General features: G+C 38.4%; 1 protein-coding gene across 3 annotated transcripts in view; it reads left to right on the forward strand.

Annotated features, from left to right (window-relative positions):
• ASZ1 (ankyrin repeat, SAM and basic leucine zipper domain containing 1) overlaps positions 1-14,661 on the forward strand; it is a 37,892-nt gene extending 23,231 nt beyond the window's left edge. For 2 of the 3 annotated variants that reach the window (XM_038179909.2, XM_038179905.2), the window contains 6 exons: positions 2,417-2,492; positions 2,843-2,899; positions 7,452-7,564; positions 11,072-11,177; positions 11,602-11,715; positions 13,560-14,661. In XM_038179909.2, coding sequence (XP_038035837.2) covers positions 2,417-2,492; positions 2,843-2,899; positions 7,452-7,564; positions 11,072-11,177; positions 11,602-11,715; positions 13,560-13,706 — 613 coding nt within the window. In that variant the 3' untranslated portion in view covers positions 13,707-14,661. The remainder of the gene's footprint in view (positions 1-2,416; positions 2,493-2,842; positions 2,900-7,451; positions 7,565-11,071; positions 11,178-11,601; positions 11,716-13,559) is intronic. The other variant, XM_027457737.3, reaches the window with a different exon arrangement.
• The last annotated feature ends 3,461 nt before the right edge of the window (positions 14,662-18,122 follow it).

Consider the following 18,122-nt stretch of genomic DNA (forward strand, 5'->3'; position numbering starts at 1 on the left):
GCGACATAGTTTTCAGAAGACAATTTCCAGAGCCCATAGTCTCTCTGCAGTCTGTTCTGGTTGGTCAGGTTGGTTTTCAGTGTTCCTGCTCAGCCAGGTCATGCTGAATTTGAAATGCCACAGTTCCGTACCATGGGGCTGGCTGTAGGTCACAAGCTAGCAGTTTGGAGGTAGTGTCAGGGCACCTCATTTCAGACAGAGCATCATCAGGTTTGATCATTAGAGAAATGTTTACCTCAATAAGGTTTTTATCTTCTGGGGCTTCAGCTGTGGTCATCTCAGAGGTACTTCATAGAGCTGCAGGGTGAAGGTTTGGCATTGTAGAGTCAGTTATCTGCGCTGTCCTCTTTGTTCTTGCATGTTACCAATAAAATAAGGAAGTGAGTTAGCACCATGCAGCCTTTATCCAAATTCTGTGCTGTTGAAACCTGATGGTGGCTAGAGGGCATTGTACCAATGTCTTGGTAATCTTGATAAGCTTTTAAAATAAGACACTGAAATCCTGTAGCCCACTTAAATAGTTTTTGGTAGCCAGATGTCCGACCATGCAGATCTAGCTCTGTATTATGCAGTTTTGCACTTGTAGGATTTCACTGCATTAGTAGGCTTCTAAACTCTACCAGTTTTGTCTGTATCGTTTCTGGTGATTAGTGTGACTCCTGGTTCCAGAAAGCAGTCCCTCTGAGTCTAATGGATGTCTGGCTGTTAAGCTGTGTATGAGGGAATGGTTGTTTATTAATTTACACACACACACATGCACAAAGAGTGAGGTTTTTTTTCATCTGATGATGGTCAAGAAGTATGCTCTACCTTTGTTTACTCCATCATATTTCCTCAAGCTGAGTACCTCCTTCCTGCCATTTGTCTGCATAATTTTCATCACAGGCGTTGCCAGTTGGCTTCTAAATTTCCATTTCCTCTCCGATCTGCTCCTTATGCATCATCTTGTGCTGGGTATCAGTTGTGCCCCACAGTGCGTGGTCAGTGAGCATAACCTGGCATCGACGCTGCTGTCATTCGTTTCTGATCATTAGGTAGTGAGGGTAGCTTCCGTCGTTGCCTTCTGCTGTCCTGAACGAGAATTGTCCTGGCTCCAGGTGCCTGTACTGTTCAAGGAGGCAAACACCTGTCAAGAATTTGCTCTCTCAAACTTCAGATTACTCTTCTCTAAAGAGTCATCATCTTGTTGAGAGGCTTTCAAGTGAACATACAGATGCTGAATAAATGTCCTTTCCTTGTCCTACAAGCCTTGAGTTACCAAAGGACTCCCCAGACCTGTGCCAACTAGATGCTTTGAGTGCCTAAATAAAAAGCAAAGTTGATCACTGCAGGTTGTTTACCTCCTCGCCCCAGTTTGGAGGCATCAGTGGGGGGAGGGATAATGACACAATTCTGCCCAACTTCGTGGTAGGGGCAGTATCTTTAAACTCTGCTAAAACTATTTTAAACGCTTCCTATATTTTGTCTGCTGAAATTGACCCTGTATGCCCACAGAATTACCGAGAATTCTCAGTGTGCAAACTTGAAATGTTTTCTTATGTATTCAGAAAAAAAAAAATTAACAAATTTTAATGGTAGGAACTTAATGACTTTGCCTCCTTTTCACATCAAAGGCTAACCTTAATTTCAGGGCCAAGAAGAAGACAGAGCAAACTATCTCTAAATTCAAGATGTTGGTGAAGGATTGCTATCGCAATTGCAGCAGTCCTTTTTGATTTTTGTATCATTTGCTTTTTAGTTTAATTCTGTTCATTACAACTGTTCATCTGATTGTTGAAAGCTGTTTAAACCTTTAAAATTTTTATGTCTTTTACTAATGTGGGGAATTCATGATTTATCTTTGTTTATAAATGTTAAACTGTGAACTTACTATGAGTGACTCTGCTTCATCAGTCTAACTTCTGAACAGTAGCCTTCTGACAACAAATTTGTTACTGGACTGATTTCTGCTATCTTTAATACAGGCATTCCTGTTTTCTTGATAATGTTTTTTTGTTTAAATGGAGCTGGTTTAAAGGGGTAACAGCTGTGGGCTGAATCCAGTTTGCATGAAGATTAGCTGATAGGAACACACAGTTTATCTTAAACCGCACTTAGAAATTTTTCAGGCTTTTGTGAGCAACTTTAAAATTCATTTGGAATGTTTTGCTACTAAACAGTGACATTCATTTATGAAAGTAGTTTTCTTCAGGCTCAACTCTACTTTCTACCTAATAGACCAGAAACAAAATTATGAAATTTTGATAGGTTAAGCTGTACTCCATGATGCTTTTGAGAGACTACTGTTATCAGTAGATAGGTGCAGGTTTAGGTCTGACAGTGCTTTGTCTGGGATTTTTTCTGCAATGTATTGTTGAGGATATCTTTTTGCTTTAATTTTCCATTGTTTTCACCTTGAATCTTATTATATTTACAGTTTCTATTCAGCTTTGGATGACATGGAAGTATTTTTACATGGTCTTGGTCTAGAACACCTAATAGGATTATTGAAGGTAAGATTGTGATTTATCTGCTATCTGTAAAGGAATTCTTGAAAACAGGTGCACCTTAAGCATCAGCAGAAGTTCTGTTTCTAGAATATTAATTCAAATAAGTGTATTAATTTCAAGTTATGTTTGGAGTATAAAGGTACGCTGCAGTGGATTAGTTTTGGTTATTAGTCAGTCATAACACATGATGTTTCTAAACTGGAGGACTCCTGTGTTTCGTTGGTAATGGTGTTGTACAGTTGTTCTTGTATCTGAAAACTGAAGTAAAACGTAAGTGGGGAAAAAGATTAAGTCAAGTCAGTATTTTCTTTTAAAATTATTTTTGATGACAGAAAACCTTTTGCCTTATACAGGAAAGAGATGTATATTTAAGGCAACTTCTGATCATGCAAAAAGAAGAGTTAATACAGGTCAGTTCTGAAAATTTCCTCCTCTTTCTTAAATGGCTTTAGTATCTTTTCCTTACAAATGTCTAACTTTCTAAGAATTCTTTAAAGGTCTGTTTTCAAAATCCTGTACAGCAACTTGAATTTCTATATATAGAGAGATGTTTTCTAAAGTATGTAATCCCACAGACCAGCCTCAAATACTGTGAGTTGAATTCTTGGATATTCTTTGCCTGAGTATGAATTGGAGGCCCCCAGTATTCTTGCTGTAATGATGTAGGAGTTGGGGTGAGCAGGAAATAGTTCAGTTTGGAATTTTAGTTGTTAGCATTGTTAGTATGTAAGCATGTTTTTCCTGAATGGAAATCAGTGCTTGTATTATCAGCAGATAATCCTAAATAACCGCTTTAAATGTGGTCCACTTAGTGAGATGGTAGGATCTTTTGTATTGTGGCATCTCATATCCCACAGACTTGTAAATCCTTAACCAAAAAAAAAAAGATTGGATTTCTTACAGTTTCCTACATTTGGGAAGTTGAGTATTTCACTGTTGTGTAGGAGAAACTGATAAGCAATTGTAAGGTTTCAGTTTGTAGTAGAAATAAGGTGATTGCATTTTCCTTAGGCTTATTGGAGTTACTGCTCTGGGAAAAACTTCCTCCACCTAAAGGAGGATGCCATAATGAAATCCAATCTTAGCAGTCTCCTTAAAACACTGTAACTAGTTCAGGCTGCACTCTGTGCCTGAGCCAGGATACTGAAGAGGCCTTCTTAACCAAGCCGCCTGAGGCCTGCTTCACGTATTAGCCACATGCATCCTCAGTGTAAACTTTTTTTCCCTACTCTGGTTTGTTGTTTTACCCTGGGACGGTACCAAAACGCACGTGGTCCAGTGGACGCATGTGTTCCAGCAGGCGGAATCGAGAGTTACCTGCAGATGTTGCTGTTCTTTCAGTGCTGGTGTCATAAGGATGTTTTGCATGAAGGTTTATCTTGTAACTGAGTAGACTTGGTGTTGTCAGTGTTTTGACAGAGCTCAGAAATACCTGTATTCTCAGAGGGGGTACCTGTGGGGAGTTCTGTCGATCAAGAGGTTTCTCTGAGAGTTCATGTAGACATAAATATTACAAGGCATGTCAGCATCTGCGCTTTTCTTGAAGCTTTGGGATTGTCTGCTGGGCAGCATTGCAGCGTGGGCTTCATCTGAATCTGTAAAGCCCCCCCCTTTACAGGAATTCCACTCTTAAGACATTTTTGTGGTTTTTCTTCTCGTGACTTGTGAGCTGGTTTGCAATCTTGTGATTGCATTAAACTGCAAACCTGAATATGTGTTCAAATCGATCACCTGTTTTGACGTTGTGATCATTGTTATTTGTTTTTGTCATGGGGACTTTGAAGGAGGGGGAGAGGGTTATGGACTTCAGTGAATAGCTGAGCCTTATCATTACTGAAGAGATGTAATGTTTTTCATATAAACTGATGACTTCTGTTTCAGTGTTGTAATGTGTTGGGGGCTTCCTATAACAAAGAACTTTTGGGAACACACCAAAATAAATACCTGGTTCAGCTGTTCTCGCACAGGAAAACCATATCTGTAGGAGCAGAACTTCATTGCCTCTTGCCTCAGCAACAGCAGGAAGCAGTACCTGGAAAACACGTCATGCTTTGTGCATGGACATAAATTAATTAGTCTTCAACTCAAGATTTTTTTTTTAAATGACATACATGTAATGCTCCTGGCTTCTCACCACTTCATAAGTTACCCTAAATTCTTGATTCTAGTTTTCAAGCTCTAGTAACAGTTTCCCCCCACTCCACTGATAGAAAAAAATCTAATCTGTTTCCTCATAACTCTAGAGTTGAAAGGTTTTAGTGTGATGGCAGATCTTCCACTAACAGCCAGCTCTTTTAAAGAGCCTGGATCTTATTACTGCAAAGATTAATGATGACCTCTGATGGATGCCTCTGAACCATGCTGCTTTTTATCCAAAGAAGCGGAGAAAAAATCCTGTCACTAACATGAGACACTTTTCTCCATCAAACAATATCAGAAAGATATTTTCTCTGTAAATATCTTTATCTGTATTCTACAACAGAGCCTAAACAATGACTCTTTCAAGCTGAAATCCTTGCATTCCTCCAAGTTATAAACTGTTCTCTACTGAGACAAGTCTGTTCAACATACTGGGACATGGCTGTTTGGTTCTGTGCTTCTCATGACACTTAGATATTTGGGGAGGGGGGGCAGGCGGGCATCTTCTTTAAGTATTCATCTCAGAGGACAGTGGCACGAATAATTTTATTTCTTGATGCATTTTGGACTGAGAAGGCTCCGTTCTCACGTCTGTTAGTTTAGAATAAGAGAAACTGGCATGTTCTTCTGGATTTGAGAAAGCATAATAAAAATTTGACACATCAAGATATATAAGCCAAGGATTTAACTTCATCATTAGAGAGTTATCTGATCTGCATACTTCCATATCATAGTACCAGGACTCTCCTTACACCTTCCCCCACAAAAAAAGCATATTCTATAAGGCAGAGTATTTTGAAGTTGTTAAAAAAAAAAAAAAAAAGTGACCATTTGGGCAATATGGCAAAGATGCAAGACTTAGCATAAAACCTCACGGGTGTTATCTGAGAAGTAAGCCGTCTTTTTCTTGAGGTAATGTTATTCACCTCTTCTTTTATTTCTGCCTAAAGATTGACAGAAAAGTCGTGTTGATGCTGGCACGTGGGTTTTCATGGGTTTTCTGGTTTGCTTTTACTTGAGTGAAGTGTTGTTAGCTGATGTGCCTAAGATTGCATAGTCTGTTCAACAGACACAAGCGAGTCCTGGTGCAACGCTTTTGCGTTCTTACATGTATGGTTATTTCAAAATAATATTTGGCATTAGGTGGACTGCAGAGTACGATTGAACTGACATCAGCTTAAAAGCTTGTTTATCCATAAAGAAGAAGAGAGGCTTTGTATACTTGGCATTCTGTGCCTTTCATCATCACACGAATGGTCAGATTCTTGGTAAACCCTCGTGTTCAGCATAGATGGGCTGGAAAGGGAAAACATGCCTGCTGTGGGGAAGTAGATTGCACTGGTATATCCGCTTTCTTAAATTCTGCACCTAGGACTTGTAGATTCAGAAAGGACTGTGGTGACGGAGGACTTTATCAATAACGACTTTTATGACACTCCTTACGTAATAAGCCATATCTTCAAGGTGTGGTGGTGCTCAGTCAACTGATACCCTCACAGAGCAAAGCTGTTTCATTTTCAGGGATACAAATTACATCATAGTCTTGATACACTGATCAGAAAGCAGTGTCCTGACTTGTTTGTTCCAGGAATGAGAAGGTTGCGTCAAAATCAATTCCAATTATCTTAATACTTCCTGCTTCAATCCAGATATTTTTAATACTCAAGAATAATTGCCACTCTGTCCTTGGAGGAGTTTATTTGATGTGTTAATCATAACTAAAAGTAAATTCGCTGCCCATAAATCAGGTTACTGCTGATAGATGTCACTTTGCTTTGTAAACATTAAGAAAATATTAGTTCATATTAGATAGGGCTCCACAAGAAAAAGTTGAGAGCTAATAAATTTACAGCTCGGCATAAAAAGTTTATTTCTAGGAAATCCATTTTTTTTCTATCTTAAGGCTGCTAGTGATGTTTACCAAAGAGACTTGAGTGCAATTTGTTCAGGAACGTGTGAAAACCTAATGGAAATTGCTGAAAACTTTAGTTACTGTCTATTGATCTATAACATCAATTTGAAATGTCTAAAGAAAACTTGTGATCTCATAGTTCTGCGTGTTATCTGTCACTTCTGAACACCTGGCAAAGAACTTAAAGGACTGCTTTTATGGAGTCATGATGAACACTGACCATCAGAAACTCTAGGCTAGGGACAGCTCATGGTTCATGTGCGACATGAGTTTCAGACCGCAAGAACATGAGCAAGAACCCCCTAGGTCCCAGCTTTGGAGCCGGTGGCATCCCTGCAGTCTGAAACTGCGGAGTGGCCCGTTCCTGCTGATCCTCGGTACTCTGCTGGAGAATGAGAAATGAAGTCATAGGGACTGTATAAGCCTATGTTGAGCAGCACTTAGGCTTATAATACCTGGTCTCAATTTGAGCTGAGAAACGTATTCTGATTTTATAAGTATGCTGTCTCTCAGATACATAGAAAGTCTGCTTTTGTAGAGTATTACATGGTAGCCAAGTCCTTAACAGGATCATGTCTTAGATGATTCTGAAATACCTAAGCATAGCATCCTAACAATGTAGGAGTACTTAACAGCTAACAGTAGTTTCTTTTTTGTAATGAACAGATTTTTCAAAGTGCAGTGTCAGTTTTGACTCCCACTGGGTTCTTGCTGTTTTGTTTTCCATCATTAAATAGTTTAAATTTTGTGTTGTTGTCCTTTCAAAGTTACAAACTTTCGAAGTTACAAATGTTGTAGTTGACTGCATTAACTTAAAGGTAACTTATTTTGACTCAAATAGTACTGAGCTGTTTTATGTGTAATATATATTAAAACTAAATTATAAATACAAAATAATTCTTTAAATTTAGATGGGCATTACAAATGCTGTAGATCAACAGAAGCTCCTAGATGCTATTAAAGAGCTACAAGTGAAAGAAATAAGAATTGGAGATCTCCCTGAAGTAGAGAAGATGGAATTCAGGTAATAAATGTGTATCTAAGGAAAGTAAAGTGAAATACAAACTATTCAAGTAACTGCAGTGTTTTCTTCAGCACAGAGCTAAGATTTTCTCACCTTACCTCATGTATAAGCATTCATGAGAGTTAGTGCATTTTGAGAGATGGTAGTCTGCATTTTGTACAAGGAAAGTTAAAAGACTAGATTACTGTTGTTAGGACTCTGTTTATGGGTTATATTGCTATCTTATGCAATTGCTTTGGTCATCTCTGAGTCATAAATACTTTCTCTGTACCCCAAGTAGGGTAACGTGGCCTTGCTGTGCTGGGGTTTCACTAAGTGTGTTTATATCACACGTGGCTTCTCTGACTCCAGCGTTAACTCATTCTTTATTTTTTCTGATCAGCTTCAGTGAGCAGATTTTCATATGTCTTCAAGGAAGTGGAGTCTTGCCTTCTTCCCTTACCCATGCTTCAAGTGCATTTTTGACCCTTGCAGACTCTAATTGATGTGGTCTCTGTAATTCTCCGTTGTATCTATAAACAAGACAGACTCTTCAGTACTTAAATTTGAGTTTAAAATGCAATAAAAAGAGGTACAGAGATAGAAAGAAAACTTTATAGGGCTTTAGTACCAACTCTACAGTACCTGTTGTACTTCATTCTGGTATAGTCTTGTGCAGTCCCATTAAAGCCAGGCCTGTGCTGGGAGAAGCATCCTCCTGCAGCCTTATTAAACTTAATCAGTCCCCTAAGCACTAGTAGAACAGTTCCCATATCTGCCACTAAAAGAAGATTGAAGGCTGTAGGAAGTGTAAAGGTGTCAAGGTTTCTTAAACCTCTTATCCTCTATTTTGCTGTGTAATAGTTTTGCTAAAGGAGACCTAGACTCGAATTTAGGTTCACCCTTCTGGAGATACCTTCTTGTCAGCTAGTGTACTACTAGTTAAGAGGGCAATTCTTGCCTAGTAGCTGCACTGCTCCTCTGTTAGCTGCTTCTTTCTTCTCCACAACACGGGGGCCTTTCCAATTAAAATAAAGGCTTTGCTGCTGAGCTGAGGAAGTAGACCAGGCATCTGGATGTTTCAGTGTCCAAGTTCAGCACTTTCATAAAAGGATTTTGATTCTTCGTAAAGGGAGCATTAGCTGCAGTGTGAAAGGACTTTGTCCAGTTCAAGCTTCATGCATTTTTTTTAATGCTTTTTCAAATTGGCCTGTAGTGAGCAGTGTTTGGTATATGCAGTCAAGCAGTACAGCTTTAAAAAAAAAAAAAAAAAGCATAATAAGTGGAGAAATAAAAAAAAAAAAAGTTACCAATAATTGCATGCAAAGCCATCTATGGGGGGGAATTATGATACCTATAACATGAGGTACAGTCTCATACACCAGTAACATAGTCATCAAAAAGACTTATTTGTACAGTATGCATTTAGAACATACGTTATTCTCAAAACCAGAAAATAATTGTTTGATTAAAGACAAAACAAAATATGGCAGCATTTGAGTTAAGGCAAGCACTGCGTGGTTTTATAGAAAATGTCTTGACACGTATTTTAGGCATCTGACCTTGAGACTAAAATCATAGGCTATGTTTACCTGCTGTTACATAAAGATTTTACTTGCCATTTGTTCAAAGTCATTCTGTGAGAAGGAAGATCAGTCATTAAGTCATAGAAAAACTAACATAGTAGAAAATGTTGAACTGATTGATTATAAACTCACAGAGTGTCTAGCACTGTTTAGCCACTGGTGTTTTGACAGCCATTAATTCTTTTTAAAAGCAATTATATTTTGAAAACGTTACTTCCATTTAGAAGTATTTGGAAATGGAAATAACATGTCACTGCGACAGATAGGAATTCCATGAAAATGTTTAAGATCCATATTGGTATAATAAAGAAGTTTTGCAAATATTTTTCCCTCTTTTTCATGTCCATGAAATACTTAATGTAGGAATTCTGGAGGGATTCTCAAGAAAAATAACTTACTTTGTGACAGAAGGTGCTGCAACTGATCCTAGCTAGTTAAAAGATACCTTTCTAGGTGGAAAGAAGCAAATATGAAATGAAAACTAAAGGAAATAATTCCAGAACAGGTATAAAGCAGTATAATCCTGGTTGTGGGTAACACCGAGTGAGAGCTGTGTTCTGCTTTTATTGTCACACTTTTCCTTCTCCCTTCCTGACAGATCATCTTGGTGGAACAAGTCCTAGGTGCAGAATGGTTCCCAAAGAGTTGAGTCTGTAGACTCGCCTGTCCTCCCGTGTAGATGCAGCAGTAGATCAGGCCCCAGGCTCCCAGCTGTTTTTAGGAAGCAGTGTTCTGCCAGTAGGCAGCTTAATAGTGCTTGTTTGGGAGGGGTGTTGTAGGGAAAACTTGAGAGCTGAATGCAAACAATCTGTGGGCTAAATGCAGCCTCTTCTCAGACACTCTCCCAGATGTAATGAAGTCCTGTGATAGGGAAATGCCAGCTTAATATTGTCTTTTGTTTTGGGCCTGATGTTACTCACCTAAATAGCTTACAGGTAGCTGAAACTGTTCTACTGGTGACAAAGGCACTTCTGAGAAGTTTGAGAAGTTTGGATGATCTTACCTATTCCCCCCCCCCATCCTCTTCTTTTGCCCAGTCAATGGCAGCAACTTTCTGGCTTGCACCATGACTTGGAACTGACACTTTGGGTTCCTTCTGGCACATAAAGTAAAAAGAATTGAGTCACTCTCACATGGGAGATCTAAAATCTTGGCATTGAAATTAGCCTGTTAAATTTCTATATCCTTTCTTTCACTCTTTGGAGACTGATCAAACTGATTTTCAGTGATCTTCGTGTCTTTTGAGCACTGAGTATACTTTTTTCTTCGAAGCAGATAACGTAAGGTATTTTAGTCTTGAAGGAAAGTATTGTCAGATCCAGGTCCCAAGTCAGTAACAGATTCTTCATTTTTTCACTGTGCTGGAAACTAAATGACTCCATGAGAATACTACTATTCCCCCCCCACACACACCCAGTCCTTTTCAAAAATGTCATCTCTGGGTAATGAATATTGATAATTCAGCATAAAGTTGACTAAACTCTCTGCTCCTGGTGTTGGAAGACTGATCTGTATGCCCGCATGAACAGGAAGGCAGTGTTCTGGGGTTATTAGGCATAATCCGGTACAAAATTTCTTAAGTTGATTAAAAACAGGATTGGTGAGAGTGAGGGAATAGAAGTGGAGGTCAACAGAATTGTTTCACAAAAACTTTCGGATGATGCTTTTTCAGTTTTGTATGCAGCTGAATATTCCAGGTAACTTTAGGATTTGCTACCCTTTCGGGTCGGGGGAACAGACGATCAAAGTGTGTAACTTGCCAAACTTGCCAAGATGTTAAATGTAGTATTACGTGTTAAACAGGATAGATTTATTTTTTTTAATATAATGAAACTGCATGTCTGATTCATTTACTAGCCAATGCTGGAAATGCACAGATGATTTTAGCTTGCAAAAAGGCATACCCTTCTACAAGTAATAGAATATGGTTTTGTTTTGGTAGTGGAAACGAATGCCTCAAGTTCCTTCAGAAGTTGAATAAAGAGTGTAGCAAGCTGACTGTTCCTCTGCAGACCATAAATAATCATTTCCTCAAAAATTCTCACAAGGTATTCAACTAAAGGGAAAAAATAATTGATTTAGAGTTTGGGGAATAGCGTTATTCTATGCCGTAAAATGAAAAATTTGAATACTAATCAAATGTCTTGATCATTGTTAGTTTTCTAAAGCTGTCCAATGTTTTTTCTCTAAAGTAAAATTATTTTTAAAATCTTATTTTGAAGAGTTAAGCTGCCCTATTAAAGAACGTAAAGCTGTTACTCAGTGTTTCCCCTGATAGGGGAATTCAGGTGACAGCAGCTTCCCACAAAGGCTGAAAGAGTAGTAGATCAATGTCATGCATAAATCATACAATGAAAACCTAACATTAAAGAAGTTACATTTTTGTTCTGATGCTGCCTTTTATACTACATCAACTAATTAGCATTAAGTTAAAATTTGCAGTAATTCTGGCAAATAACTGACTCTCAACAGATAGCACTGCAGTGGGCACCAACTGAAAGATACATTGAAGTCTGCAGAGACATGGTTTCCAACGTTGAAAGGTTGGGAGAAGAAGTTGCCAGACTGAAGGACCTCATGGAGAAGGTGAGCGTGAGGCCGTTACGTTGCACACAGAAACCTGGCTGCAGTATCTTGAACGTGACAGCCATCAGTGAAATGTTTTGTACCTTGGTCTATCTCAGCTTCTTCAGCTGTAGTTTGATCACTGCATCCACCACTCGTACACTTCTTTCCACCTCTCCATAACAGAACGTGAAATAATCTAGGATGTTACAGAACAGTGTGCGGAGTCTCCAAATGAAGGAGTGGTCAGTCCTATTCTTTCTGCCACAGTAAGGAATTGAGTGGGAAGTACTCCTGTGCATGTGGACAGCCACTGTGGCATAAACCACTCTGAATACTTCTTAATTAAGGAATCTTTTGTTTGGAATTATTGACTCCCAAGGAAGATAGTGCAGTTTTATGGATTGAATAGGAGGCATCCCAGATAACTTTGCAGAGTGACAAAAGAAGAGGGTGGGAGAGGTCAAGGCTAGATGTTAGCACCACATCAGTCATTCTCAGACCAACACAATGATACGCTCTTGTCAAGTGGGGTCACGTTAAGTAATAGGCCAGTAAAATGAATGGCTGCTCTGGTAGAGTAAATGGAGCATCAGTGTCAGAAAGGAATCTGTTACTGAATGAAGCCATGTGGAACTCGGACCTTAAGTATAATGCTACTAATGCAATTTCCTGGAGTTCAAGTAAATTTAATGTAATATAACAGCTTTCTCCTAATAAATCACTTAGCACCAAATACATTTAAGAGGTCCTAACAAAGAACTTTTTAGCTCTTTATGTTCCTTTGTTTGCATATGCAGAAGTCAAACTGCGTGTATATATCTGCCTCCTGCGTGTGCAGGCCAGTTGCGAGGGGTTGGGAGGACCTGAGTTAGGTGCTACTTGCACTTGCTGTCATCTGAATTTGAGGTTTTATAGCTGTGAAGATGCAGCAGGGTGTCTCTACACCCACTGTTAAACAGGCATTAAACGTTAGCCGTCCGGTTATTTTGAAAAATGTAGTAACTCCTGTTCTACTAAAATAGCGTAGTGTGTTATGAACGTGACTGAGGAAGACTAATAGGAAGCATTCTAATATTAAATTTTCAGCTTTCTAGAGCACTGAAACATTTTATTATGAAAAGCGTCAATGTAAATGAACCAGAGAAACCCTTTAGATACTAAGTTAGTACAAATTCCCTTAAAATCTGCAGTAGTATTTCCTCAGCTTCGTCATCACAAGATGTTGGCTTTCAGTATGCATGAAGTATATGGCATTCAATTTTTGAAAGTATAGTAGTAAATGAGATAGCCTGCCAAGTGTTACATACAAAGGGAGGGAAGCAGGAATTAACCAGTGTTTCACTTCATGACAAGGCTGCACTCAACTTCAGTGGGCATTAGAGCAGGCACTTGTATGGTACTTTCCACTCTCCCTTTGAGCTTTCAAAGACTCCTTGAAATTAATCAGATACGTGTTTAATTGTTGTTTTAATAAACAGTTTTTCTAGTTATTAAATAGCAGAAGTCCTGGTTAAAACATTTGATGATTGGAGTTTAAATGTTTTGGTGTTGATTTTTGTAGTGTCTACTAGTATGTTTTACTCCAGAAGAATTCAGTTTGTAAACAGTTTGTTTTCTAGTGTGTACTGCTTACAGAATCATTGCACGTGAGATAAGATAAAGGCTTGCACACAGTGATTTCTGTTGAAGTAGGGCACGGACACACAAATAATATCTCAGTCCTGAGAACCTGAGAATCTAGGATTATGCTTTATCACAGACTTCAGAAGCTTTCACATTAACTCTTTTTCTTTGTTGTACCTTTTTCACACTAACTTTTTTTCTTTGTTGTACTTTCAACATGGACTGAACATCTGCTTCAGCATGAACAGAAGAATGACCCCAGTCAAGTGGTATTCCCAGAAAAAGCACCCACCTTGGAAAAAAGATTAGTAAAAATGGGAGCGTTAACAGTGTTTGGGTCTGTTTTTTTCTTCTTTATAACTAAGTTAATGGCAAAGAAAGAGTGACTTTTTTTAGTGCTTTGAATACTTTTGGAAAATTTGGTCGCATTATGCTTCTATTCAGCATATGTAACTGAGCTGAATTCATATGAAAATTACTGGTTTCTCATCATATCCATAATATTTGCATCCAGTACATACTTCAGTGTAGAATCAAAAATAAAATCTCCTTATTTAAAAGCATATTAAGGTTTTGTTTCTAGTATAGACAGTTTGTACACAATCTCCTCAAAGTTGCTTTTTTGCCACAAGGTTGTAACTATTACTTACTGATTACTAGTTCTGTTTTCACTTGCTGTTCAGTTGCTGTCATAGCTGCTTCCTGTTGTTCACAAAGGTAAACATAAGCAGATAATACTGTATTGTTTATGTTGCACGCTTGTATTTAAAATGATCACGATGGTGTGTTTTGCCTTTTTAATATTAAGTATCATGATTTCTATGTTGTGAAAGATCTTTTGCAGTACAGATTCATATGAAAAACTTTCTGATAAGGTGTACCTGTTTTGTTGTTTTGTTTTGTAACAGCCACAGGACAGCAAATATCTTTTTACTTATTGTCTTGGAAGTATTTTCCAGCTGAACTGTGCTATTCAATTTATGCCGGAGATCTGTTTCCTCAGGCATAATTACTTCTATTAACAGTTTCATCCCAAAAAGGATTATAAGGATGCTAAAAGGATTATAGGAATCCTTAGCTACGAGAATGCAGGAACTTAAAAGGAGTATCAGCATGTTTCTTCTTGATCTGATGAGCTTTCACTACAGCAGCTTTGTGTTGAGTGATTCTCTCTTAAGGTTTTCTCCATTTAAAGAGTTGTTTGTAGTTCTGCAGCAAAATATTAGTATCTGTTTTTTGTCTGATTACCACGCTATCTATGTTGCAAAAAAAGGAATTGGTGTAAGTCATCCAAATCACAGTTACATCTTTGTGGACTTCAATAAAGACATGTAAAAGTGCTGAAGGTTTGTAAAGGGACATTCTTCTGCTAAATCAGCTGAAGAACCAGTAGTCTCAATGGGGCGTCATACTTCAGCACTCGTTTTGGAGGTGTGTGCAGTCTTAATCTTGGATGCTCCCTCCAGAGACGAGAAATGAGAAGATAAAAAAAAGACTGATTGCTACTCTGGGCTGTTACTGTTGCTGTCAGTTACTTTCTGCTTTTTGTTTTAGAAAATTACCTTGAGTGTTAGTATGTTTGCTTGTTATTGCAGTTGTCTTACCTCCTTTCCTCCCAGCTTTCTCATTCAATGCAAGGAACATCCTACAGAGTGATGAAGCTAGAAGCAAATGTAACTTTTTTTTTCCATTCTGTTCCCAACTTTGGATCAGAGAGGATAAGTCATAATCCCCACCACCACCATCTACCAGCAGAAGTGTAGAAGTGCATAATCATATCAGCATCCTGACTTGAAGCAGCAAAGAAAAGGAAATACTTTAAAAATAGTTCTGTTTCTTTGTATTACCGTGTAATTAGTTCAGAACTAACAAAACACATCACAAAAGGAAAAATCCATGAAAATGGAAAATACAAAAATCCATGAAGTGCAGTTTTAACTGTCACACACAATGTTGTACGAATAGCACTCCTCTGATTACATCTAAATGCAGTTCAGAAATACTCGGATGCAGTTGTCCAGTGATGAGGTAGCTGGCAAATATTAGTAGAAGCTTGATGCATAACAACATCTTTTTGTTGTGTTTTTGTTTTTTTTTTTCCATTTGGGGGGGGGGCTGTTGTTGTTCGTACCTATTGTAAAATACCAACGAGGGGAAATAAAAGTATGATACTTGCTGATAAATGGCTTCTAGTTTGAGAAGTAGAATAAAATATTCTTGGCAGAAATGAGTCAAAGGTTTGAACATTGTACTAAACTAATTTTGTATAGGTAAAGTCATCAGAAAGGTGATACCTTAAATTCCAAATGTCTTTATTTTACTACTACACTTCCATTTTACTATTTCATTTACTACATTTTACTTCATTTATTGAATTTCTTTACTACTTCATTTACTATATTTTACTATGTATTTCATTTTGCTACTACAATTAATACTATTCCACTACTATTAGTACACTGGGCAAACTTTTTTTTGTTTCTGTAGACCATGTTATGGATCTAATAAGAGAAACTGAATAAGCAGAGGACTGCTTTTTCCTAGTAATTTGTACAATAAAAGCAAAATACATTTCTATTTTAAATAATAGTGTCTATTTCATTGTATAGTTGCTTAAATCGACTGCCTTCGTAATGAAGTGGGTAGTGCTTTTCTACAATAAGCTGCTACTTACGCTGGCCTCCACAATGCATTTGGGAGAAGCCCATCCTATTAAGTTGCCTTATGAATCACTTATTTCAAGTGTTTATAAAACCACAATTGCAAGCACTTGATTGTGGGCAGCATGCAGGCTAAATACAGATTTTCTGCCATCAGCATCCTTAGTGTGTTGGAGTGTTCAAAAAGGCATAAACCACATGTGAGAAACAAGCATCTTAGACCTGATATTGGGCTCTAAATGTCCCATTTTGTTGGTCAGTCATTAATTGTGCTAAGTAAGTAGGATATGATAAAAGCCAAATAAACAAAGGCTATTTTAACCTACCACATCATTAAAAAAAATAAAAAAAATCTTTAGATTCCAAATTCAGGCTTAAACAGTGAACTTCAAGGTCCTGTGTTCACTTTCATGTTGTTTCAGTGCCTTTTTCAAATTCCTTGCTTGAGAAGGTATCACAATATGGTTGTGATAGGGCAGGAAGCCAAGAGATTACTGCAAAATCTGGCCCCTGAGCCATGCAGTCAAAAATTCAAACCCCCCACCAGCACCTGGTGCGGGAGCCTTCAGATGAAAATCACCCTGCTGAGAGGCTTCTTCTGTAAGTCACCACATTAAAGTCATTATCCTGGAATAGTAGTAATGTGATGATTAGCACATCTATGAGGGGATGGGAGGAAAATGCTAAAGAGCTTTGCATACATTAAGCAGGTAAGCCTCACAAGCCTGTGAGGTATTATTTTTCCTTTTACAGTAGTGCAAATCGGGGCGCAGGGGGTTGAGTGGCTTGGACCTGGGGCCAAATCTGACAGAGTTGCTTAAAGATGCAGCTAGGTTCCTACTTAGCCTTGCAATATCATTGGATACCTAACTTCTCTTGGTACTGATGAATATTCAGGCAGTGGCCTTTTCTGCATCTTTAGACTGCTGTGTCAAATTTAGGGCCTTGGATGATCCTGTAGAGATCTGAGGGAACCTGAAGGATTTCAGTTCTCACTTGTCCAGGATAAAATACAGGTTGAGAATGAGAGATTTGGTGTTCCATCTGTCTTCCTGGGACTTGGGTTTTGCCCCACTTTTTAAGTTTAGTTGTGGAATACCTGTAGTAAGGCATTGCCTTTGTTTTCCTGTTTGGTTCCATCTGCAAATAGCAGACACTAATTTTGGCTGTGTGCTTTCTTAAACTGGGAAGTAGTGGGCTTTTTTTTTTTATTATCACATCCTCTGTTGACTTAGAGAAATGCTGTGTTCATGGCTTTTTGTTGGTTTTGGTTTTGGTTGTTTTTTTCCCCTCTTCTTACCTTGTCCAACCCCCTTCTTGGGGACAAGACTTAAACTTGAGCTGTGCAGTTTGTTTCTCCTCTTCCTTTCTTTGAACCTCTTCCAACATTCCCCCCAAGCTGTAACTTCCGCTAATAGTTACAGGTACGTGTCTGCTTATGTTGGCTTTCTCCAGACTCAGTTCCAGTAATTGTGCAAAAATTACAGGTGCTCTTACCCAAACAAAGCTGTGCTGCTGGTAAAGTACTACAAATGCTGCTTTGGACCTTACGCGATGGACAATTTTGAGTCTTCAGTCTTGCTAGACAAGTCTCTTGGGAATAAATCCATCTTACGCCATGTCATGAAAGGGGGACTGAGTGATCCACATCTCATCTGTGTTCACTGTCTGTTCCCTTGCAGCCTGTTCAGGTATTTGTAAGGGAGGTAGTGTCTACACAGCCAAAAGCCTTGGAGGTCTCATAGTAGGTTTCATAGCTGCAGGTTTCTGCTTTTAAAGACAGTTGCTGCCATTTCTGTGTTCTGGAGGCACAGGGGGAAAGGTGTATTTGGAAAACAGTATTTCCTATTCTAGGGCTAGGAATTCCCATCTACCAGAGCACTGGATTTTACAGACCAGAAATGACAAGCAGTGAGGTATGAAATCAGGTATCAGTGGCATTAAATGAATGGTGTGTATCCTGAATAGCTTTAATGACTTAAACTATTTCTTATCCTGATGCAGACAGTGCAGTTTCATGTCATACGGAGCCCAAGTCCCCATAAGTGAGACTCAAAGGGCTCTCTGAAGGATTTTGAGTTCCTCTAAACTGTGATACCGACTGCAGTACATCTAGGAAGATGTCTTCCATTTAAGAAATTA

This window comes from Anas platyrhynchos, chromosome 1, assembly GCF_047663525.1.
Source record: "Anas platyrhynchos isolate ZD024472 breed Pekin duck chromosome 1, IASCAAS_PekinDuck_T2T, whole genome shotgun sequence".
NCBI classification, from domain to species: Eukaryota; Metazoa; Chordata; class Aves; order Anseriformes; family Anatidae; genus Anas; species Anas platyrhynchos.